The sequence below is a fragment of the Penicillium hispanicum genome (assembly GCF_028827665.1).
Source record: "Penicillium hispanicum strain IBT 35686 chromosome Unknown utg000008l_segment0_segment0, whole genome shotgun sequence".
NCBI classification, from domain to species: Eukaryota; Fungi; Ascomycota; class Eurotiomycetes; order Eurotiales; family Aspergillaceae; genus Penicillium; species Penicillium hispanicum.
In genome coordinates, this window is record NW_026623200.1 from 3,011,052 (window position 1) to 3,036,171 (window position 25,120).

The 25,120-nt window shown below is 50.8% G+C and overlaps 8 protein-coding genes across 8 annotated transcripts; 3 read left to right on the forward strand and 5 right to left on the reverse strand.

Annotated features, from left to right (window-relative positions):
* Positions 1-1,536: 1,536 nt before the first annotated feature.
* On the reverse strand, positions 1,537-2,991 carry N7459_009936 (uncharacterized protein; the record flags this gene model as incomplete). The annotated part of the gene is made up of 2 exons (XM_056949104.1): positions 1,537-2,867; positions 2,937-2,991. The coding sequence occupies 2 exons, from the start codon at positions 2,989-2,991 to the stop codon at positions 1,537-1,539; spliced, it is 1,386 nt and encodes a 461-aa protein (XP_056796329.1).
* Positions 2,992-3,035: 44 nt separating this feature from the next.
* On the forward strand, positions 3,036-3,842 carry N7459_009937 (uncharacterized protein; the record flags this gene model as incomplete). The annotated part of the gene is made up of 2 exons (XM_056949105.1): positions 3,036-3,167; positions 3,225-3,842. The coding sequence occupies 2 exons, from the start codon at positions 3,036-3,038 to the stop codon at positions 3,840-3,842; spliced, it is 750 nt and encodes a 249-aa protein (XP_056796330.1).
* A 1,632-nt stretch (positions 3,843-5,474) lies between these two features.
* Positions 5,475-6,315, forward strand: N7459_009938 (uncharacterized protein; the record flags this gene model as incomplete). Its single annotated transcript, XM_056949106.1, has 2 exons — positions 5,475-5,482; positions 5,610-6,315. The coding sequence occupies 2 exons, from the start codon at positions 5,475-5,477 to the stop codon at positions 6,313-6,315; spliced, it is 714 nt and encodes a 237-aa protein (XP_056796331.1).
* Positions 6,316-7,530: 1,215 nt separating this feature from the next.
* N7459_009939 (uncharacterized protein) lies at positions 7,531-8,784 on the reverse strand (the record flags this gene model as incomplete). The annotated part of the gene is made up of 1 exon (XM_056949107.1): positions 7,531-8,784. One exon carries the CDS (start codon positions 8,782-8,784, stop codon positions 7,531-7,533), a length of 1,254 nt encoding a protein of 417 aa, XP_056796332.1.
* A 2,043-nt stretch (positions 8,785-10,827) lies between these two features.
* On the forward strand, positions 10,828-11,649 carry N7459_009940 (SDR family NAD(P)-dependent oxidoreductase; the record flags this gene model as incomplete). Its single annotated transcript, XM_056949108.1, has 1 exon — positions 10,828-11,649. The coding sequence occupies one exon, from the start codon at positions 10,828-10,830 to the stop codon at positions 11,647-11,649; it is 822 nt and encodes a 273-aa protein (XP_056796333.1).
* Positions 11,650-13,233: 1,584 nt separating this feature from the next.
* On the reverse strand, positions 13,234-14,166 carry N7459_009941 (uncharacterized protein; the record flags this gene model as incomplete). Its single annotated transcript, XM_056949109.1, has 1 exon — positions 13,234-14,166. One exon carries the CDS (start codon positions 14,164-14,166, stop codon positions 13,234-13,236), a length of 933 nt encoding a protein of 310 aa, XP_056796334.1.
* A 1,478-nt stretch (positions 14,167-15,644) lies between these two features.
* Positions 15,645-16,046, reverse strand: N7459_009942 (uncharacterized protein; the record flags this gene model as incomplete). Its single annotated transcript, XM_056949110.1, has 1 exon — positions 15,645-16,046. The coding sequence occupies one exon, from the start codon at positions 16,044-16,046 to the stop codon at positions 15,645-15,647; it is 402 nt and encodes a 133-aa protein (XP_056796335.1).
* A 1,059-nt stretch (positions 16,047-17,105) lies between these two features.
* Positions 17,106-18,305, reverse strand: N7459_009943 (Zinc finger C2H2; the record flags this gene model as incomplete). Its single annotated transcript, XM_056949111.1, has 3 exons — positions 17,106-17,772; positions 17,836-17,969; positions 18,030-18,305. The coding sequence occupies 3 exons, from the start codon at positions 18,303-18,305 to the stop codon at positions 17,106-17,108; spliced, it is 1,077 nt and encodes a 358-aa protein (XP_056796336.1).
* Between the last annotated feature and the right edge of the window lie 6,815 nt (positions 18,306-25,120).

The window sequence follows — 25,120 nt, forward strand, 5'->3', positions numbered from 1 at the left end:
TTGTTAGTCAAGACACTGCAGGCTTTTCAAACACCCAGGTTGTGTAGTGTAATGGTCATCACTCCAGATTCTGAATACTCATATCTTCTGGCAATCCCGGTTCGATCCCGGGCACGACCTATTGTCTTTTTTGCCCTTTCTCCAAATTGATGTTAAGGAAGGCCATAGCTAAAAAGAAGTCAACTTAACTAGGCCAGCATGCTGTTTATACCAATCCTAAGGAACGCAATATATCTCTAGCTTCTGACGAGTTTGTGTGCTCGGCTGAAGATGGGCCTGTACATCACGTGATCCATATCAGGCTCTGACACGTGACCGGAATGGCCAGGCAACAAAGATGACTTGATTTGTTCAACAGACTAACCCTTGGAGGACAGAATAACTGCTTGCTATCTATGGCCCTTTTTATGGTGTGAACTGGAGTAGGATTGACGGTCCTATTTATATATACCACGCTCCATATATCACGTTTCTCCCCTGATAATGCATATCGGTGTCCTCTATGGAACAACCTGAAAGCTGTAAAACCTGATATCAGCTCCTGTAGAAAGAAAAGCACTTGTTCTCCATAATTCAGGTTGTGTAGTGTAATGGTTCATCACTCCAGATTCTGAGTATCTTCATATCTTCTGGCAATCCCGGTTCGATCCCGGGCACGACCTTTCCTTTTTTTTGTCCCTTTTCTAATTTGCCAACCACTATTTCTAGAAATGAAAATTTCGCTCTCCACAACTCAGGTTGTGTAGTGTAATGGTTCATCACTCCAGATTCTGAATATTCACATCTTCTGGCAATCCCGGTTCGATCCCGGGCACGACCTTTTCATGTCTTTTTGCACATTTATCCAACATTTTCTTATTTAGAATCTACTATTAATAGTAAGCCTTGACCTATAGCAATTATTTTCAATGATTTTACCCGATGGAAAGTGTGCTGGATCTCCTTGGGCAAAGTTAAGATCCTCCCTCGTATTGGCCACTAGACATGTACCGAGAGAGCATATACGCATGACCCAGTGATGGGACTTCCCTTTGATAATTCCACATTAAATATAGAGAGGTTGCCTCCTGGAGCATGGTGAGGGATATATTATTGGCGCACTTGAATTAGTCCTGTTGGTTCTGTGCCGATATTGATGTACCACAGGAGAGTCACAAAACGCTCTTCTTCAAACCCCGAAGAGGATGGGATCTACGACGACCGAGGGGGTCTTAGGATTGGGTCGGGTCGCTTTGCTGGTATTTATATCTGTCTGCGCACATTATAGTCTTTAACTATGGTTTAATCCACTATGATATCCAAAGCTAAAACAGTTTACCGTTGTGGAATCAAAAGCGTTATGGTCAAATGTACGCACTGGCAGGCGGTGCTTTCTTGTTTGAACTGTCGCCGCAAAGAGGGTACTCAAGCTTGGCCCTCAATGAGCGATAGGTCGAAACGCTGCATTAAATGCAGGAGTTGGAGCATGACTTCGAACGGTTGTGATGCTTGGGTTTGGTTGAATGTGGTGGTCAAACGGCAGTCTCAGAATTTGAGCTAGTCATCGAATCCATACGCAAGACCAGAAAATACCCCATTGAAGAATATCAAATAGTCGACATTCCGTGGAGGCGGCGGGCCGAGGGTTCGGATTAACCATAACTCTGGCCGACGATAGGATGGCTTGCCAACTCGCAAACGGAAATTTGTAGTTGTGTCACCATGGACGACGCTGCATGCTTTCCGTTGTCGCTTTGCACGGTAGGCTTGGTGAATACCGCCCGTCTCAAGAGCAGTACAAATTGTGTTCTCTTGACAATCGGGACAGATATACTTATCAGCGTCAAATGGCACGCCAGAGGACAAGTCTGTACATTCCATGTGTGACCAGGTATAGCAGGCCGAGTAGTAAACCCCAGTTGCACCTGGCTTATTTCGCTTGCCACAGCAAGGTATTGAGAAGGTGAAGCTTTGTAGCTTGATACCATTCATTTGGGGAATGGAAGAGTAATACCATTTCTCAACCAAGAGAGAAGCCTGTGCCATTGAGACCAAGTCCGTTGGCGTGGCTGTCTCAAGGATCATGTCGAGAAGCTCCGTGGGTATTGTAACTCCCCAACGCTCCCCGGAGCTTGCCGAAGATGCCTTCCAGGGGTCTGAAGTGAATAGGTAAGCCAATATCCTGAATCCGGGGGAGCAAGACAGGGCAGAAGTATTGGAAACCAGGGGAATAGGGGGAGAAAGAAGTGTATCGCCATTGTATATCTCGAAAAGAGCAATATGTCGGATGGAAATGGCTATTAAACGAACAGTCCCTGCATGGTTGGCCCCGCGGGATACGAAATCGTTTGCTTTTGTAGCCACACAAGTGCCTATTTGGGCGGAGCTGCAGCACACGATCAGATAGTTGTGGAACCAGAATATTTCATCGGTAGGCGAATTCCATCGTGGAAGAGAGGAAAATGTGATCGGCAGCTCCTCATTTCTGACCTCAAAGTCCCATGCTGCGATACGCAATAGGCCAATCGCAAGGGCAGCGAAGAGGGAAAACGAACGTTCCCAGGTAGGAGCGTTGTCAAAATAGAACCGCCACGTAGAGACAAAGTCCGTAAAGAGCTGGAATTGGAGCTCGTTTAGCCGCGCGGGGGTACTGGGCTTGATTTCGAATGATTTCAAAAGATATTGCACCGGGACTTCATTGAAATCACTCTGTGAGAGATCATTGTGCTCTGATAATCCGATCGCATCATCAAGGAGTGTGTCTACTGTACTGAGTGATGTCTCTTGGATACTGGCCAACGTCGCCCGTCGGACACTCGGATAGAGACCCCCATTCACGGATTTCCACTGGGTGACTGTACCCGCGGGCGGCCCTAGGCCGCCTAGGGCTATATAGGGCACTACCTAGGGCCGCCTAAGGCCGCCTAAAGCAGTATAATATACTAATGGTGACAGACCTAGCTGCCGAAGGTGTCTATTATAAACCCCCTGATCATCTCCTGGGTTCCCCATGTCTTGCTTTAATTTTCGATCTTTGATATTCCTGCCTGGAAACTATGGCCAGGTTAGATCTATGGTTCCAATTCTCCGTATTCACTACGACCTGGCTCTTTATCTGCCTTGCTTTGGCAACTGAAGGCTTTGATTGGACTGGCAAAGCATTGCTTGGATATCGATCTGTTCATCCGGTAGCTAACTACGGAAAGTATCTTGTGGTAAAAGCACGCCTAAACTGACTTTGATAGGCTCAAAAGGACGCCTACGAGGCAGCAGGCAACACCTTGACATGGGACCCGAGTATTTCAACTGAAGAATGGGGTTGGTATGGTGATGGCGTCTACTTGCTTCGCAATTTCGGGCTTGGATGGACGCCAGAGAAAGATGATTGGTTAGCCTACTACGCCGATGTCCTGTCGAAACTGAACACCGCTGAATTTGATTTCGCATTTAGGTTTTGCATGGCGTACGCGAATGAACAGGCCCTTGCTATTGCCCCGATTATAAAAATGCCGGGGGCAAAGCTGGAGTATGGCAGTGGCTACGATAGCGACAGCTCGGAAAACTGCGACGATTATACTCACGAGCCGCTGAAAGGTAATCGTCAATTGATCAGCGACTATATCTTGGCAGTAGGAGGAGACGCAGACCAAGGAATTCGGGTTATTCACGATGATTCATCCCTTCTTGCCTGGGAGATACTCATCCCACCCGCGCAATTAAATGGAAATAGTGGACAGCTTGACATCGGAGTTGTTTGCAAGAAGAATAAAGAGGATCTGCCCACATTAGAAAGAGTGGATGTTGAAGCCGGCCCATGGGAGGAGAACAGCGTGGGCGATTGGGAGTCATGGTTAGAGGAATAAACCGCTTACACTGATTCACAAGGCATCTGCGGCTTGAGCCCCTGGACAGGCTCGGGACGGAAAACTTCCACCAAATTTTTATGCGAATAGAGTCAATGACTAGCCTGAAGCCCCCAAAAGCCCTTACCAATCGAGGTTACTCTAATATGTTTCGTTGGTCTTTCGAAACAAATCATCGTGCTTGGTTACTTTGACGCGAAATATTGGGAAGGGGGACTTTTCTTTGTTGTAGGTTAATATTCAAATCCTGGTGTAAAAAATCAATGATTAGCCAATTAATAATAATGGCAGAACATTGTAACGTAATCCACAAGCGAGTCGGCAACACAACCGAGCCGGCCACTCAAAATTTATCGATTTAACCCGCCCCCTCTTTTGACCACAGCTATGCCACCAAAACGTGCTGAAACCAGCCGAAAAGACCCTCAGCTAGAAGGCAGGGTCTTATTAGCTATACAAGCTATTCAGACTAATCAAATTCCATCGATCCGAAAGGCTACGCACATGTTTAACGTGCCTAGGTCTACGCTCCAGGACCGTCTTACTAGAAAGCTTCTACGTAACCTTGCTTGGAGTATTTAGAAAACGAAGACCTTAGAGAATATATTAGGCGGTATAGCTAAGAGCTGATAACTGAACTTCGCCTTCACTGGGCTAAGCAGATAGCTAAAGGATTAGCTGTCCTATACTCTATTAGCGTCGTCTACATTTCGCCGAGAAACTTCTTGCTTGACTTAGACCTAAATCTGAAGATCTCTGACTTTAGAGGAGCCTTTTTATTAGGTTCTAAGCTATCAGCGGTGGCTAGGACGAGATTTCGCCATCCTAGATTTAACTAGGATGCTTATCCTACTTTCCAAGATAATCTTTTTAGTCTAGGTTCGCTGATTTATTTTGTTTTGACCAGAACTTATCCATATACCGACCGACCTAGTGACGAGGTTAAGAAGATATATATAAATTGATATTTTCCCGCTAATCTAACGTCTCTCGTATATAGGTCTATCATATATCATTGCTAGACTGGCGATGTATCAGCTCAAGAAGTTTATAATCATATCGTGACATTTGAATGTAATAACAAATTGTGATACTATTCGGAATAACATTGTCTCCTTGCTGGATAGCACATGTCCATAGCATAGTCAGATATCCGTTGATATTCCATCACCAATTATCGTACTCCACAAACCCCTCGTCTCTATGGTTTCTGCACTGATTGCGACTGACAGCTTGGCCTATTGATCGCTGCTCCGGATTCTGACATGGTTGATTTCTTGCTGCAAAATTCGGATAGCCTGTCGTTATAAGCACCTCTTCAACTGTATCGCAGGACCGTGGGTATTTGATATACCTGGTCGTAATGATATGAATTTGACACATTTCTCTATCATAAACTCATCAACTTTGAGCCACTCAAAAATACTTGTTGGACGATACCTTAATAGTCACTTTTCGAAGTGTATCAAGAGCGGGAAAAATCTCTCGGTTGATTGATATTGTAGTTGCCAACGATATATTGCCAAATCGCAGGAAACTTTTGATCAATAATGACATACCCAAGTATATCTATTATTTCCTTTCGAACCATTACATGAGTTTTATCTTTGGGCCATAAAAGCACAGCGTCAGATGTCGCCGTAAGTGCGGGGTTTCAGCGCTAGAGATCATTATGTAATCACCAATTTCGTGTTTCTCCTCTCCTTGGCAATCAACAGAGCCTCCTCCCGCACACGCATCGATGGCCGCTAACCATTGTACCGGCAGCCCTACCTTCAACGAGGTCTCAAGCGGGGCCTTTTCAGAATGGCCTGAGAATCTCCCGGGACTGGTATGCAAAACGCCGCCTTTCGGTATCAACAGCGCTCCTCGGTTCGCGCAGTGCTGCTCGGGTCCCGTGTACAACATCACTTCCGCGACGAGCCCCGATAGTCCGGCGTATCCCGTTACCTGTGCCACGCTCTGCCAGATTGACCCGGCTCTGGACACGTCCAACGATAAATACCCGTACCATTGGAGCGACCATTTCATGTGTCTGACAAATGGCGGCACTGAACCCTCGGAATGGGAGGTTGTGTGCGACACGATCACCGTGAGGGGAGAGGCAGCGCCCACTTCATTCAGCCATACTCCAACAGGGAGCTGGATGACAAAGAGCTACGATCTCGATAGCATGGGCTTTCCTGAACCGTCGTCGGTGCCTGCTTTCTCCAATTCCGTGTCAGGCATCACCATGACCAGGGCGGAGAGCTCGGCTACCCTGGCCGCTCCAACAGAGCTCTCGGGAATGTTATCGGCGTCGGTATCCTTACCAATCAGCTCGCCTTCGCCATCCTCAATGGACAGACCATCAACAACAACGACGCCTGTGACTCCGACCAGTACGTCGACTAGCGATGCGCCCATCTTGAAAAAGGCCGTTAAGAACCTGCTTGTTGTTTTTGCACTCTGTGTTGGATGGGGATCTTTCTAAAATCTAGACCAGTATTGGAGGAGGAGATCTGAAACTAATCTTACCAATCGCTGAATCAGCTGGTGTCAGATATTCTGACCGTCGTTAGGGGCTGCGGTACAGTGACACCTAAGTTTTAACAACACCAGCCCCACACCACCTGAACTACATACTATTCTACCAGTCGCAAAACTTCCGTCAAAACTCCATAATATTGATAAATCTAACTAACTATATGACTCTCCTGACGTGTCATATTGCGAAACGTGGAGAAAGCCTTTGTCCTCGTTGGTGGTCGATGGCCATGCTCTAGCTCTATCTGTGTGCATCTTCGAGCTGGTCGGATTTGGGGTGGCGATCGAGAAGCAACCACCTCGTTATCGAAAACCGAAACTGAAGACCTTTTCCGCGACACGTTCAATCATCTGTTTCAATAATGCAGCTTTCGTCACCATGTGGCACGGTGACACGTCGTCCTTGGTAGCATAGTTGGTAATGTAATACAGAAGAGACAACGATTTCGATACGGTCGGAATCCAGGAGATGTCGTGATTTGAGCGGATGCAGCTGGCGATTGAGGGGTTCCATGGATTGACCCAAGCATGGTTACGGGCAAGGTGAATGATGCCGTGCTCGTCTACTTTGGATGCGTTTAGAAGCTCACGAGGCATGCCGAAGCGACAGACATTGTTGTTTGATCTTTGCGGGCGGTATTTAAAGCAAGTTGCCGTGTGCCGCTTGGAGTGAAGCTGTTTAGTACGAGCAACACGGTCCATCAGCCATACCCATTATACGTCAGTTCACGCCGAGCTGAAAATCCTCCTTGATATCATGCGCCATGGTTATAAAGCGTACTCATATATCGGCATATCGAAATTCTCCTACCGCGGATGCCATGCCTTCTTTTTAGCATTCAATCTGTTCAACAAAACTAACTTCTCGACTCGAGGCTTAGCCTCATTCTCGTACTGAATTTCCTGCAGAGTGCGCAGCATCAAATGAAGTCATTTCCAAGGCCTATGAACGGCTTGCAGGGCCAGAATGTAGGGTTTAGCCGATACCTTGATATAGACACCATGGATAAAGGACATGCTAGTTATCCGGCCTAGTATTATATAATAAGGCAATCTAAAAGGCAGAGAAAACATGTAGCCTGGGCTTAGTACTGAGACCATAGTTGTAAGTTAGGAATATAAATATATTGAAGTTAATACACATCGCATTTGCGTATAGTAGCTAATCCGATTCTGATTCTGACTGCTCCTCCTCCGATTGCGGTTCAAACCAAGCTCCATGTCTCTCAGGATGATCCGGAAGGGTATCTGGATTTGCCCCTTTCTCAAGCAAAAAGTCGAACATTTCTTCCGCCTGGCCATAGACGGCACTATATAACGGGGTATCCTCATCTGCAATCATCTCAAGATCTGCACCATGGTCCAAAAGAAACTGCGCCGTCCGGATATCATTTCTGTGCGCAGCTCGATGTAGCGCACCCCAGCCTTTGACGTCGAGATCATTCACGCCAACGCCTAGTTTCAATAACAGCTCGAGGCATTCCTGATTCCCCTCCTCCTCACAATTCATCGGTAGGTTTGTTTCCCCCGGCGAAGAACCAGTAGCGACAGCACCGTATTCCACAAGCAACTTCATCATATCCAGATGGCCATGCGCAGCGGCAATAGACAACGGGCCATCACCTTCTTCGTCCCTAGCACTCGGATCGGCTCCTTTATCCAGTAGAGCCTTGATAACTTTCCTATCTCCCCCCTTGCACGCAAGCATTAGCGCCGATGGCTGAGCCGGATCACGATAGTTAGGATCGGCGCCCTTATCAAGGAAGTACCGCACGACATCATAATGAGACCCAATGGCAGCATACGATAGTGGGCTATGCGGGGAATTCGTCTTGAGAACTTTCCACCCGACTCCCCGCTCGACCAGCATCTTGACCATCTCCAGCGAGCCATGCTCACATGCATATATCATTGGTGACGGACGCATATCCGTCACCGGGTCGATGAAGATACCATCTGCTGCGAGAAGTATCTTCATTATATCCAGTCTATCCTTCGAAGCGGCAAGATGCAGTGGCATGTAATTCGATTCGTGTGATCGTATTCGCCTCATCTTACTCACTGCATTTGGATTTGCCCCGTTGTCCAGGAGGAGTTGCACGATCTCTGCATGTCCTTCATACGCGGCTAGACAGATTAACGGCCACTGTCTGGGTATGTTTCCGAAACATATGCTCTCCTGGATATAGGTTTTTGCGCCTGCGTCGATGAATTTTTGAATTGATCCTACGTGTCCCTTGACAACAGCCTGTGCTAATCCTCGTCGTGAATCATCGACACTGCGCTTGTAGAGGTACGGGTTGAGGATATTATATAGATCATGTGTCGTTTGGCCGAGGTTGCTGATGTCTCTGAAGGTTTCAAATTGCTCTGCTATCAGCAGAAGGATTTCTGTGGGGAAGTCGATGAGTTGCATCGTGAGGGTGTTTTGCGTGGGTTGTTTCTGCAGGCTGTAGAGAGTTGGCGATCTTAAGCCTTTTAAGCGACCGCGCTACTGAGCCGGACGGCTATCTTTAACTGCACAGCCACCATTCACTCTCAAGGCAGATTTGAGATCGTCTGGCCCCAACTACGGGCCAGCTATGAGGAAAGGCCCCTGGATTGTGAAGAAAAGAATATGTCGAAAATGTAAAGGAATTATCAAAGGTATCGTAGTCCCTGTCGGGCTGGGCCTAACGACTCTATGCCTATTCCGTACTAGCTCGTACCTTAGCTCCGGGACGACCCACCATGTCCCTGTCCCACTTTATTTTTATTGCAATTTCATGCAATTAAAGCTTCATCTTCGTCCGTGATAGAATTTTTATGCGATTGGGAGTAGTGGATGGTAGATTAAGGTTGGCTTTTGAGATTGATATAATTACGCAGCATGCACCTTGTTCAAGTGATTGAAGTCCATCCACAAAATAGATTGTCGTTGTTTCCGCTACAGATTTATACGATGTCGCGGAGAGGAATTGTGTTCTGAATTGGCTTCGCAGTGATGTGGAAAATTCAAAAGCAGAAGACTTCTTTCATTCCGTAGTTTGAAGTACAATTCGTGATCGATGATGGGACAAGATGAAGCTGATCGCACGCTGCAAGCAACGCTGAAAGATTGACAGAGTACAGAGAGGCAAAAGCGATATGGAAAAATTTATTAATAACCCGAAAGGGAGTACGGAGTAGATGAAATGCTTTTCGCAAATATCATCTAATACATTTTGTATTATTCTATGGTGTATCGCAATGATAGGGGAATATCGAAAACCAATATCTTCATTCCGTCCAGGTGTCGCCGTATTGACAACCATTAGACACCCGACTCATTCCCCAATCCATCAAACCATTTTCATCGTAATTAATTAGACGCTCTCCATGCCTCGATAATATCCTCATCCTTGATGCAAGAGACAGTCGCACAAAAAAAAATCATCGCGATCCCAAAAAACCTCAGTTGACGTCATCAAGGCTTCGACCCAATCAACTTAGTCAGGATCGACGTATTCATACTTGACTTTGCAGATCTCGATTGGGCGTGCAATATTTCTGGTGGTGTTGGAAATCAGTCGCCCTTAGAGACGAGATTGTTGAAATGTTACCAGGCGTCTGAATGCAGGTGATGTGTCGCGGAAGAAGTAAGTCGACATCAAGAGTGGTCCCATAAGCGTCTTGGGTTGATCGTAGGGCCTAACATACAGGGCTGTAACTCGGCTGATAAGAAGTGGACACTTCCAGCTGTTTAGGACCTTTAACCTTGCTAGGCAGGAGCCCAAAGAGGGTAAAGACGATTATGGCATCAGGGATTTCCATCCGTGGATATGATTGGTCCGTGACAACGTCGACATGCCCGATTCGGGCAGTAGTCAATCAACTGATCTACTCCTGTAACTAGTTAGTTACAAAGTATGTTTTGCATCATGGTATGAATATGCTGAGAAATACGCCGCTGGTGATGAATATGCCGCCGCTTAGAAATAAGCTGTTGCTTAGAAATATCTATGGATGCTATCGCTGAATGGGTTCTTAGGTTTCGTAGTTTTAGCGCCGCTGAGCTTGGCCGGAGTACTTGAGCATGCCAATAACATTCCAATATTTAGATGCGACGATAGCTCTAGCAAGTGGAGCAGACTCTAGTGCTGCCGAAATCTGACAATGGTGGTTCAAAATCCCTGCGCCCTGGGCTAATTGCTCGACAACGATCTCGCCAAACGAAGCCCGCAACACGCCATTTCTGGTATGCAGAAGGTGATCCCAGAATACGAGCCATATTCGCGATCGCATGTCTGCAGTGATGTCCGAACCTATTTGTCATTATCTCTGATTCCGGCGACTACCGGATAGGTCGTCGCCTGGGATATAAGAGTCACTATGGCCGGTTGGAATGCCTCGATCAACTCCGGCGCCTCTCCAGCATTATATCATCAAATATCTTTCTTTTGGCTTATCTGCCATTCTTCCCTTGTCGCTTTCACTGATAATGTCGTCCCTTGACTTTGCTGGTAAACTGGCCATTGTCACTGGCTCTTCAAAGCAGAATGGCATTGGCTTCGCGACTGCCTATGCTTTGGCCAAGGGTGGTGCTGATGTAGGCCTCTCGCGTATCGAGATATCTATGAATAGAGAAACTAACGTCTCGCAGATTGTCCTCCATTACAATTCCAACCACGATGCGGCGCAGCTCAGTAGGGCTAAGATCCAAGAGCTCGGGGTGAAGGTCATCGCCGTTCAGGCTGACGCCGGCTCTATTACTTTCGGTGATGATATTGTTCGTGCGACCGTGGAGGCTTTTCCAGGTCGTCGAGTGGATATCGTCGTTAATAACGCCGGCCATGCGACTTTCCAGGAAAACACCGAGAAGGCCGTAGTCGAGGAGTTCGACGCCTTGTTCCATCCCAACGTCCGAGGCCCTCACCTCCTCGTGCGAGCTGTTCTTCCCTACCTCGCTTCTCCCGGTGGCCGCATTATCAACCTAAGCAGTGTGGTAGCGCGTACTGGGGCTAAACAGGCCGCACTCTACTCGTGCACTAAAGGCGCCCTGAATACTTTGACACTCGCTTGGGCCGAAGAGCTTGGCGAGAGGGGCATCACTGTCAACGTTGTCTCCCCGGGTCCCATCGACACTGACTACGCTCCCCCGGAAGATCATCCCCTGACGGCGAAATTTCGGGCTCAGCAATACATCAAGCGCAATGGAACTGCGGACGAAGTTGCGAATGTCATCTTGTTCGCAGCGAGCGCCGGGGCAAGCTATGTGACGGGTCAGTTCCTGGGGGTTGATGGCGGACTGAGTTACGTGTAATTCGCGCAACATTAGCTTAGACTGGGAAAGGAGGGCTTGGTTCTGGTTTTCGTCTGTGACAATACCTGGGTAGTTCTCTACCTAGGTACTATCAGTCGGGTCTGAATGATAGCGCGGAGCTACTAGTAACTACTGGTAGGATGATTTCTACTTCCACCCGGCCACCCGGTCAGGTTAGATTTTTTGACATTTGAAGAAGAAATCAACAAATTTGCTACAATGTTTTAGTAAATACTCGTAACTACTGGTAGGATGATTTCTGCCTTTTCACCCGGTCACCCGGTCAGGTCAGATTTCGTGACGTTTAAAGAAGAAACCAGCAAATTCACGATGATTATTTAATGGCTACTGGTAAATACTGGTAGCTACTAGAATAAGCTCACCGGGTGACCGGGTGAAGCCCGGTCACCCCTATGTTCTCCAATATAGAAAGATGTGCTAGATCTCTTTCTCTCCATATTTCTCTTTTCCTTATGATATGGCCATCTATGCCTTTAAGGGCTGACCCAACCAGAAAAATTTCAGTCAAAATCTTTCCAAATTCATATAGAGACGAAAGAGGGTGCATTCAGCATTCCTGGAGTGTGAAACACATTGCTAGATCGAATCATTATCGTTCACAATCTTGTATCAGCGGAGGGTTTCCCATCACTGATATGGCGATGTCATGTTGTCTATAATTGGTTAACTAAGAACGATCGTAAGGAGGGGGTAATATTATGGGATTCTTGCTGAGGATAATACATTGATTTCCTTGGTTCTTTATCCTTTCTTCATCTCGCCACAGAGTCGATAGTGATTTATCATCATGGTCCAAAGGAATCAATAGGGGGCAGATTTCACGTGTCATCTAAAGAGCTATAACGAACCGTGAGCTAGGCTAACATGCTATTTACATTTATCTGAGGGAAGGGAACTCTCTTGATGTGTGCGCCAAGGGCACATGCCTCGCGTGGTTCATACCAGGCATCGGCTCGTTATATCATCGATCGAATAAAGCAAAATGGTCGGATTCGCATTTCGAGTTTGCCTCTGGTTCTAACTCTGAAGGGAAACCACGTCTCATGTAACAGGAAGGGGAAAGAGAGAAGGAGGTATCAGTCAAAGTCAACGGGCACCGGTCGTCGCGGGGAGAGAGATGTGCAAAGTGCAAGTCCAAGTCCATTCTCAGTGTCTCTATATAAGTCTGTCCAATTCATACGACGCGGAGATTGTATTGAGATATCGATCCCCCTCTCTGCATAAAGACTTTCTGTAAAAGCGAGCCCACGCTTCGTACTTGGGATCATCAGTGTACTTGGATGGCAAAGGAATCTTACTTGGCGAATCTTCTCTCCGAACGTACGCCACTAGCAAGGCGATCCAATGCCACCTGTAATCCCTGTCATGGAGTTGACGCTTATACAGTTTGGTCGAGATATCGCGCATATCCTGGGTTACGGTGCCTTCGAATATACCATTCTGTAGGTAAAGAAACATGATGGCAATGTTGAAGACTTGTGCCGGTCCCGCCTGATAGGCCGATTGCCCATCCGGAACTAATTTTGATTCCAGCATTTCTGAGGTTTGCCAACATTAGTATATTCAATATCCACAACTGTTTTGCCAACCGGATCGCACGTTCTTACCTGGAGGCATGTACCCATAGGTTCCCGCATAGCCCTCGGAGTAAGCAAAGCAATCTCCCTTGACTATCATACCCAAGTCGACAACCGCCCATTCCGCATCGGCCCCAACAGCCTTGGTCTTCGACATGTAATTCTCAAACTTGAGATCCATGATCCAGACATCCTGCCTTGCAGCATCGATAGCACCCTTCATGGCGGCTTTCATGAACGGTACCTGGTCTATCGTCCCCAAAACCCATGCGTTAAAGGCAGACTCTTGCAATATTTCGTAGGCGACTATTGATTCCACTCGCGATCCGACGCCATTTTCTGGATACTTTAGTGCGTATTGACGCACTTTGACGATATATTGGCTTTGGATGTTCGCAAATGTACGAGCGCTTCTGTAGTCACCCGATCCGGCCGATACCTTAACCGCCACGGGTACATAATCGCCGTCGCAGTCTTCGTCCTTGTCTTCGGTGTCCTCGTCGGGGTATTGGTATAAGTAGCCATCATAGACATGGCCCTGAGACCCCTTTCCAAGCGTAACGTTGGTTACAACTAACTGTGCAACATAGGGTAGGGCTTTATCACCCCTCCAAGGGTAGATGAGATAAAGATCTTTGTCATCGTGGCTGAGAGTTGCAGCATAATCGAGATCCGAGTCGTCCCGTCGATTGACGAGAGCCCTTTTGGCAGTGTTGTTTGCGTTTCTTTGAATTACGTTGTAGACGAAGCGGGCGGCCCAGGCATCCTCCTTCAACGCAGACCTGTCTGGTGGTACAACCGAGGGAAGTGCCTTGCTGGCGACGGCGGAGGAGGTAGCTGGAGCGGCATCACATCGGTGGAGGAAAGCAAGTAAGAGCAGGCCAGTTAAGAGGACGTCAAGTAGCCTGGCTGCTTGCATCGTGGCAATTGATCGCGAAGGGATGGGAGTTTTACCAACCCTCCACCGTGGGTCTTATATCTCAGGGAACTTATACCTTGACAGTGCTGCCCCTTTATTATTAAAGTGTAACGGACCGGTCCCTGCATAGATCCTGCAAGGCAGGCCCTGTTGGCTCGCATAAATAGCTTCCTTTTCTCCAAGATTGATGTAAAAGCATAACTATTCGAGCTGACATGGAATCAATTTTGCTGCAGCCTTCATATACAGGAAGGGAAGAGCTCAGAAGTTTTCCTTATATCTTTAAACACTTCTTGCTATTACTTTCATCTGGCTGTCTTAATCTACACTCGGTTGTTCTGTAGGTATCGACCCAAAGGAGCGCTATCAGAGGTCATGAGCCTTGCAGGATTCACATCTTCACTATCTTCCCTGCAGAAGGAAGAATCCTCAAACAACTCATACTGTATATCCCCCAGCAAGGTGCAGCCAGAATGGGCTCTGGATCGCATAGTGCCAACTCGCTTCGTAAGCTGAATTGGGACGTTGATCCGTTGCCCGGCTGGATCGTGCGCCCGTTTACTCCTATAACGACGCGGACCCTATCGGGTGCTGAGATAGATCTGTAGCAAGAGAAGAATTAGAGGAAATCCAGAGAAAACAAATATCTTCACTGGGGTATTCGGAGCAGAACGAGGATACTAAGTGGATGGGAGACATGAAAGTATCTATACTATGCTGGATGCCTCATAACTAAGGTATTTACCACAACGACTATATACTCCACCTTCTCCCGGCGTGCAAAGGCACTTAGGAGAATATTAAGCACTAGCGAACGCATCCTTATACTCAAAAATAATATACCTGTTGTGGTATACTACTGCTACAATCTTGGTTTACTTGAGTACATAGCGTCCGCATAGAGTGTCTACCAATCCCCGATAACCGCCACCTAAAGCGGGTATGCGAGAACTCACCCGTGAAAACAGCAAAGGGCCAGCCCAGGACGACCAAATTTCGAGTAGATATACATATTTGTATATACTGGTGGCGGCTGCCCGGGGTTTAAAGACCGTCGCCCCCGCATGTAGATGGCTTCCTCGGTTTCTCTTGGATAGATAAGTACGATGAGTACGACTTTCCACCCACTGTGCTCTCCTCCGTTATTGTGCTGCTATTGTACTAATTGTACGATATCCTACTCAAGGTACAGACATACCAGTGACTACTTGCGACCGAGAATACCTACACAACACACCCGCACTACGTCCATGACACCCCGCCCACCCCGATCGACATGGCGTCCACTACTTGGGGGTCGAAATGCGCCTGATAGTGCGGTTGGGCAGATGGATTTCACGCGGTCAATCATAGGCGCGTAAACGGTTCCTGTCGTTCTTTTTGGTTTGTGTTGGTCGACGTGAGACATCTGCCGTACTCCATAGCGAGTAGCACTACCATCCCACTCGAAGTACTAGCCCGATGTACACTACACCACACTACACATCACGCACCGACTCTCGGCGGGTAGTAACACTGCTCGGTTGGTTAGGCCTTGCAGACACCGCTGCAATCACGCAGAGACCAACCCTGGTGTTGGGTTGGTTGTTGGCGCGGCTGGTTGCCTGAACTAGGGTGCGCGAGGGGGGTGCTTCTGCACGAGGCGAGGCGAGGCGGCTCGTAGACGAGTCCGCAGGGGAAGAGTCAGTCCCCATCGATACTGTGGTGACTCGATAGCGTGCAGACCCGGCGCGGTGCACCCAGGTGAACGGTGAAGGGCAACGGGTGAAGGTGAGGCTTGTCAAAGCCGCACTAAACCCGACGCGGCATGTTGTGCGCCCGAAGATCGACGGTGTGGGGAGTGGTGTCGCTGTCCACCGTACCACGCCGTCGGTGATCATGATAGCAAAAATAATAGCTAGTCAACTAGTCAACTAGGTAGTTGGGTTCGCTGGTTAAGGGAATAGGAGTCAAATCATGATCAGCGTGGCCGCGATGGTCCACCATACCGCCGCGGACACGGAGCCCGCCGCCGCTCGCAGGGGGAGATGTCGCCATAACCAGTGCGGGCCCGGAATTCCGCTGGCACAGTCCAGCCGCGGCCGGCTTAAATAATGTGCTTAGCTCCCGACCGGGTAAACGTGCGAATCAGAATGCAGTTCGCGATCGCCTTGAGCGAGCTTCTCCGCGATTTGGAATCGGTGCCTTTGAGCAGCCGACCGTGGGACGCGGCGTCGGGCGAACCGTGGTTACGCCCGGCGCCTGAGACCTATCAGACGGACGATCATCGGGGAGAAGTCTAAGGAGAATCATGATCGACGGGAGAATGGTAGATAGATAATTGTGGTTCATATTAGATACAAGGGGTATTTCGTATATCGGATCCAAGACGAGGGGGGTATATACAACGGCGGGAAAAGTAAAGAGACGCATGCAAATCATGAAATCATCGACACCGACACAAGGAGATACATTAAAGAAAACAAACAAGGAAAACCATCAAGATCATTGCGTGGAATCGACGGATTCCACGCCTCCCTTTTGCTAGGATACAATGAACCAAGGGGGAAAAAAAAAAGACAAGCACTGTTGTGCTCGCTCGCTCCCTCCCTTGGGGAGGAAGCTTAGGAGCCACATGAAGTGGCCGGTGGAGCCGTCTCCACTGTCAGTCGCGCCCGCGGACGCAGCTAACGCGAGCTCCGGCCCTCTCCGGTCGGCGGCGTTGAGCCATTTCGAGTGCGCGCGCACCCGCGCCGGCGGAGCATGGATGGGTTCTGGTTGCGCCGTCGGTTTGTTGGCGCGCGCCCCAGATCCAGACCTCGTTGTGAGGGATAGTAATTAGAATGGGGTCCCCCCCCGACAGGGCGACGGGGAGGAAAGTATAGCGAGTCATCAGTCGTGAAGATGGGACGGGCCCCAGTGACGGGCCACGCTCAATTCAGGACCATTGGCGCGGCGCTTCACATGGCCCATTGCTTCCAGCCCATCGGCTGGAAGTGAGCCAGCGACTGCACGTGGTCCTCGTAGGGTAGGCAGTCGGCGCTGGACCACGAGGGAGAAGGGTAGTGGCACTGCACCGGGGGCTGGATCAGGTGCTCGTCCAGAGAGATAGGCACCAGGTGCGACGGGGGCATGCCCGCGTCCGAGCCATCCCACCGCAGTGGGGAGTGCATCTGCATGGGGGACGAGTGCATCTCCGTCTTCAGAATGCCCTTGGGGTACTGGTCAATGACCGAGACGGAGGCGGAAGAGATGGAGGAGCTGGAGTGGGGAGGCAGCGAGAAGGCCGCATCAGACAAAGGGGATGGGCAGGTCTCGGCGGGGGAAGAGTAAAAAGGGCTGTCGTCGGCAGACTCGGGCAGCTGGTGGAACATGTTGGGGGTGGGACGAGGCTGCTGCAGCGGCAGGTCCATGCCATTCCACATCAGCGAGCAGTCGTTCGCCAGATCGGGGTGCACGCCGGGTGCCACGAGAGAGCCAATGGACATGGAGTGGGATTGCTGCGACGAGGCGAGCAGAGAGCCCGTGTCCATGGGCACGCAGCGCGGGATGGAGGCGGATTCATTGACGACGGGCGCCGGAGCCTGCGCAGACCATTGGGCCTGCTCTGGTTGAGACTCGAGCTCACTAGAGGTCCATTGTCAGCAAACGTTGCGCCGGAGGTAAAGGGCGCCTGCGCCGGATACTCACTGTCTCTCCATGTGGCGCGCCAGCAGATCCGGCCGGTGGAAGGCCTTCTTGCAGCCGTGGTGGGTGCAGCGGTAGGAAGCTTCGGGGTTGTGGTTCAGTTCATGGCGTCTCCGGTGCTCGGCGCGAGTGAAGACCTAGATGATGCCTCGAGTCAGCGGTGCGCGTGGACGGGAGATGGGACGGCCGGTTCATACCTTGTTGCATCCGGGGTGCTCGCAGGCGTGGACGCGCTTGCCCTTCTTCGCCTTGCTGATGCGGTGGGTGGTGGGAGTGTAGGTGACGGGCATTGTGATCTCCGTCTGCGGGCTGCGGCGCACGTTGCTCTTGCGGCCAACCATGGTGGTAGACTGAAGGCGAGGGTCGGGGGAAGGGGAAGTGGAAGCGGCAGGAGTGTTCAAGACAGAGACGAGCTGGTTGGTAGCAGACAGAGTGGACAACGACTTGTGTTCTGCAGAGGATCCTCGGGCCATCCTGGGGTGAGAAGGATGGAAGGATGAGGGGGAGGGGGGAGGCAAGATATATAGGATGAGACAAGCACGGGTGATGTAATTGAAGAAGTGTCGAGGGTGAGGACTGCAGAGAATCTGAAACTGGAGGAGAGATGAAGACGAGCGGAGGGTGGACTGATATAGGGCGCAGGCTCACGGCTTTCCTCGAGATCTCCAGGCGGATGATTAGACTTCCCAAAATTAAATCAATGAGGAAATAAACGAAATGGAAAAATAGAAAATGGAAAGTGGAAAGTGGAAAGTGGAAAGTGGAAAGTGGAAAGTGGAAAGTGGAAAATGGAAAATGGAGAAAAAAGAAAAAGAAAATCGAAATTCATAAAAAAGAAAATCAGAAATTCGAAAAAAGGATTATTTGCGAAAGCAAAGTCCAGGATCATCCCAGACCGAAAATCCAAATTCCAAAAAGATAATCCCCATAATTATCCGTCTTTTCCCTCGCACGCTAACCCGAGATCGCAGCGAACCAAGCACGGGCGTGGAGGCGGTGATCGCGGGAGGATCAAGCATCCTAAAATTACTATTCCACCACGTTGTCGACCAGGGTGACTCTGCCACTAACCCCTTTCTAGGGTGTGCGGCTGAGGCGCGCAGGGGACCCGTGTCAACGGCTCGCAACGCCGATCTACTGCTTTGGGCAGTTCGGTTTGATTACGGGAGGATGATGATGGGACACCCGGGGGTGATGGTTATTTTTGGATGCTCGAGGGGGCCTCGCCATGAACGGCGGCGTGTGCGCCCCCCTCGAACCCATCGCCATCTTCGTCGCACCCTTGAGTTTGGCCAAAAACCGTGTAAACGGGAAAATCACACCGCGATTCCAAATCCCACTTGGTGACCGCTCAAGCTCCCACGGAACGCAACGGGTATGCTCCACCGCGATAAGTGGTACAGACATGGACAGCAGGCCTTGGCTGACTCTGCCTTACCAGGAAGCTCGAAGGATCACACCCTAAACCCAAGATGGTATGTTGGTCAACTCGCATATGCATACCATTGGCTACCGACGAGATGGCCCTGTGCCCGAGAGAGCCTGCCTTGTCCGGTCGCCCTGCTGGTGATAAATGTCGGCGTGTGTGGTGCGCATTGTACCTGAGGCTGCAGAACGGGCTCGTCAGCACCCTCTTTTCGGGTTTCTCGTCTTTCCCGCTGCGCCTGCAAATCTCATTCTCATCCCAACCGTGCAACGGAGCTTTCTTTCGACGACCCCCAGAACCCTACTCGGAAAATCCGAGCCGTGGAGTTCGAGCGCAAAGCAAAGCCCGGGGGCTGGTGGGTCCCACTGAGTGCGCCTGAGGGAGACGGGTTGAGTGAGCCCTGCCACCCTGCGCAGTTCACGATAGCTCGTTTCAGCGCCGCCGATCACTTACTCTAAGAGGGGAATGCTGCCCCCGACTCCGGCTAGATCAGTCGATCCAACGTCACCGAGAACTTGGATCACCGTGTCCAGATGCAATGGACTCGACACACAATGCGCATTGATGGCTTCAATGGCCGGGTATGCAAACTCTCAGCCTCAACCGGTCGCATCTGCTCTTCCGTGTCAGCCCGCACTTGATTAGGAAAACAATAGCCCCAACCATCTAGAGAGATTGGGGGTGTGGTGTATAACCGGGTACTCTATGTCTACAGTGATGGACAGTGCAAAACACCTCCCCTGCACCCCATGCTGCATCAGCTGGAGAGTACCTAGGTAGCCCTTAAACCTCGTGGTTTAAGAAGCACTCGGATCCTCTCCAGTGGCGACACGCTGCACGCCATGGCGTGCATAATTTGGGAGCATTCTTGAAACCGCAGGACCGCAGGATTCGCATGATCGACTCCCCTGTCCCAAAACATTCTGGAAGGAATCCTTCGTTCTGCACATCCGTGCCACGCGGCATGCAAGCGGGAAGGAGAAAAAGGGGTTGATTGCATCCCAGGGGTGACTCTTTCCTTTGCTTTTTTTTTCTGGCTCCCCTCTCGCTTTTCTTTTTGTTGCCGGGACGCCGCGTGGTTGAACATACAATTGATCAGCGCCATCCGAAGCCAACGTTGAGTGCGACCGTGGGGAAAGGGCCGCACGCTCCACCGTGTGGTCCATGGTCTGGCAAAAGATTAACCAGCCGACGTCGAGCCGACGAGAGTGCATATACGCGACGGCCGCCGGGGCGCAGTTCCTCCCGCACCGAGTATGGGTGTGTTAGGGGATCGGCCATTATCGGTGTCATCACGACTCATCCCGCGTTTCGTTTTATTTCCGCGTGGTGACTCTTGTTCCTCTTTCTCCAGTATCCGTTTTGGGATAGGCTATGGGTTTCCCTGGGTCGAGGTTTCCTCATGACCTTTGCGAACAGGGGGCTGTTTGATCGCCCTCGTCCTCTCCTGCTGTTAGCGCAGCTTCGCGCCTTAGCGTCTTAGCGTGCAGCTCCTCGCGTGGCGAGCGCGATTCCCCTTCGGGCAAATCACTTCTCCACCAGGATCGCACTATATCCCGGATCGGGGGTGGGTTGATACTAATGCAGTCTGGTATGCTCATCTTACTGTACATCCCCACTTGGTCTTAGGGCTTTGGAATGAGTCCCCTCACGTGGCGGACGGGGGTTGGGATTCCGTTCGGCCTTGCTTTTTTGGTGATGCTATCTCGATACTCACCCTGGTGCATCGAATCATTGAGTATACTACTGGTTGCACATGGGAATTCCGGACTTTGAAATCTTGTACAGCCGCAGTGCTTCCAGTCGACCCGAGCGATCTCAGCATTTCCATGCTAGCACTGAGATCCATATCCAAGGCGCAGTCGATCTGCACATATAGAATGGCGATGAAGCGGTATGGAGCATGGAGTCCGCGTCGGCCTTGCAAAGAGCCTCGAGAGTGGTGTTGGAGAATGTCGAGATTTCCTAAAGCGGCAACGAGTGCGCCCGCAAGACCGAACTAGGAAGAAAGGACGGAATCGGGACTCCGTTCGAGCAGCGCTGGGGACCTCGCGGCATGTACTCCTCCCTACTGCAGATAGTGCAGGTGTACTTGTCCCGGTGGGTCGACAACGGTAGTACCAACACCATCTGCGACTCTACACTTTCGTCTCACGCGGGCCAACGGTGGTTGCGTCCTGCAGAATACCAAGTGCTGACCCTCATCATGGCCCCCATGCGCGCTGCAGAAACGTGCATGTCTCGACGGAGCGAGTGAGCGACGCGGAATGAATGTTGGTTCTAGTGAACCCGCTCGGCGATCGCGGCGCCAGAGGCACGGCTGGGATGCACCGGGGGCATGTTGTGTCAACAGCGCATGCGCGGGGCCTGCTGGGCCTGCTGGGCCAGGCCAAGATAGCGCGCCGTCACTGTCGCTGTCGCTTTTCCGTTCTCTTGCGACTATCTCATGATAATCGAGTTCCCGCGTCGCGCAGAATCCTGCCCGATCGGGGGAAGTGAGATGGCTTCAGCTTCGCAACTGCCTATACTACCCTCGAAGATCCACCCTAATTATTCTCTGCATGACGCAGTAGCCCTATAATGAGGTATCCATGGTAGGCTATGTCCTGGCCCGACGCTGGAATCATCAAATTCCCGACGGCGAGGGTTCCACTGCGAGGCTCTGGATCTCGCCCATCTACCACCGGGTTGACCACCCGGTGGTAGATGGTACGCTGGATTCCAAGACGTCAAGAAGCGCGTGAAGAATGACCTCCAGCTCAGTTTACCAATTCTCCCAGTATAGGGCATAGCTCAGTTTACCAATTCTCCCAGTATAGGGCATATGGCAAATCTCACCTTGGCTCGATCTGTATACTATTGCAACTATCAACGCCGGCGACTGCCATAATCAGCGCAGTAAATACCAAGGTAACCAGCACGCCGACTCCACGTCCCAACTTCTCCCAAACAGGCAATGTACACATTATCCCAATCTGGTAGGCACGATGTTCCATGGCTGAGTGCGCAACTGTCAATCACGATCGCGCTTTATCGCCTCGAGTCCTGCTCGCGACTGCCGACCCGCTCAACTAACGCTGTACGCGCCAGGATCCAACCCAACAGCGCACCGCGTGGATGGCAGCCCCCCTGGATCGTCTGCAATCCTTCGCAACCCTATTCATCCAGGGTGAGCACCGCGTGGCTGCGACCGTTGCGCGATAGCAATGCCGCTCTCCAGATCCAGCTCCTCCTCGACCGCTCCTGTAACCCGTCAAGGCCGTCGCCAACCACATCAGCGAGAGACTCGCGGGCTCCATGCCCACTTCACCCCGTCCTTGGCTCGCTCCGTCCCACCGGGACCATCGGCGCGATGACGATCTCGCACTTCCACGGTTGGAGTCGATACTGTAGTCGAGTACCTAGTACACCACCCTCAGCATCTCCACTCATCTCCCCGACAAGGCGGACTAAAAATCTCCGACTGCGAGCGGCGCACTCCACAGCCCACGCGAGCGAGCGTTAGCGTTCGCGGTAGCCTCGCCCTACACTGCAACTAGTGCGCCGTGCTCGACTCATGGCCAGCGCAGCACTCAGCCCCCGAGCGGGCTCCGCGTCCCAGTCCAACACACCAGGGGGGCAAGCGATCTGCACGGCCGCAGAGGTGTGGACATGCCACATGTGGACGAGAATGTGGACCCGGTTGATCGTCGGCGGGTGTCAATGCTTTTATCTTTTTCTTTTTTTGCTTTTAGCGTGCTTCTTGGGCTCGGCTTTTCGCAGCCGCGGATTGGCTGCCATGCGCTGCGTGGCGCTGCCTTGGTTGGGGCAGGGGGGGGGTGTTGGCTGCAGGCAAACGGCATCTGGGATGAGTTGGAATCTGTCATTGTCATGCTCGCGTTTGCAGATATATGTATGTACATACATATGTACTCGAAGCAAATGGAAGCGTCTTGTATGCCCGACCGGGGTTTGGGATATCGACTCCCATGACCTAATGCCCCGATTCGGTTCACTAGTTCCTAATTACTATTTACTATTTACTATTTACTTACCATCCTGAATCGCGATAATCTCGATGCGATCGCGATCAGGTGAAGAAATCCATCCCCCTCTCTCTCTTAACGGCACTACGCGCACTTGTTGCTCGATTAGGCAACGTGCGCTCGGCAGGGGTTCTGCGCTGATCGACGCCGATCGTCCTTACAGACTTAATCTCCATGCGTGGAGAGAGTTTGCTGTTAAATTTAGCATGCTTTTTTTTTTTCTTAGTCGCTGCATCGGCAGCTGCTTTTGCTTACTCGGGTATAGACTGCGCCTGCAGGCTTGCATGACCGTGGATGTCGACACTTTGCAGGAAGGAGTATCAAGTGCGCCGTGCACTTTCTGGGGATTGCAGATGGACGTGCTTTGCAAATCGCGTGGATCGCTCGAGGGCTCGGCGTGAGGCACTGTCTGGAGATGGCATCACTGTGATCCTGCGATCATCCTGCCGTGTGGATACTGTAATTGTGATTGACTCTAGACTGGAATGATAACAGTGTCAATAATAAGAGAATAATAGTAATAAGCAGAAGGATGAAGAATCAGAATCAATGTCATCCAGTGTCCAGGAGCCCCCATTCGTCATGCCTGGATTCGGCAGTCTCACGGATGATTATGATTCTTACTACAGTAGAGCCCCTGCACTAGCATGCGTCCAAATGTAGTGGAAGTCGACAGCACGTCGGTGCATCTTCAGGCCGGATCCGCCAATCACACGCTGAGCGCACATCCGGTACAAGTATGGATGGCCTTGAGGGGGCTGCACCACGGATGGCATGCAGGTCCTGCAGGTTTGACAATGCGATAAGGGGTGAGATGTGTTTCAGGGGTGCAGCTCTGCCGATCAGGCCATGTGGTTGTCGGACCTGGACGGCAAGGCAGACTCGGTGCTCCCAGGCATGTCTCGCAGAGGATCTGGGCTCGGGTGGTACACGGCGAACGCATTGATCTGATTGTGATGGGATCAGAGGTAACCACAGTACAGACACGGCGGTACTGGGGTTCCTGGTGGAACTACACTCCATCCGACACTCCGCCGCATCGTGCACTACAGTGTCGGCCGGAGAGCCGCAGGATCGAGTCGATCGTGTCAACGCAACGCCCACAAGGGAATCGCGACATGCTTGCTCCGAACTCCGGTCGGACTTTGGAGCCCGAGCTCGCTCTTCTCGCGTGGATCACGTCAGGGCCAGAGAGCCACACGACAAAAGGGGGAAGGGGGTGGAAGCCGTTCCCCTCGAATGACATGCAGCGAAGCCGCGAACCAGGTTGCATTGTGCCTGGCTTCATCTCGGTGATTTGAAGGATCCGGTGCTACCGGCGGCCGAGTCGAGGGGGTAGCGTGCTGATTCCCGATCCTCATTTCATTTCCCTGATGACTCGGAAACGGTTAGCTCGCAGGATGCACATCCCAGTTCGACCATGTGGAAGAAGGATTCGAAGATCGCCGGATTGGGAAAGAGAAAAAGACAGCTAATTAGCCATGCAGACTCCCTCTTGGGCGTAGTGCCACGGCGCACTTCAATTCCATTGTGTGGATGGCTGCATGCGACTAAGCCTCCGTCCTTTACGAGCTGTCCTATCAACCGTCAGACTGTCTCGAGCAGTGGAGTCAGGGCGACACTATACTTGCCATCCTGTGCTATCCTGCGTTGGGCAAGTGCAGCTTCATGGTGTTTCAGCTTGCTTACACGTGGGCTCTTAGTGCTGATCATAGTGAGTATGACACTATATCCACCAGATGCATCCATGGGTACATACTTATTTTTATCCGCCATGCGATAGCAATTGTCCACTCACACCTCCTTCTCCTCGTCTCCCCGTCTCCCCTTCTCTTCT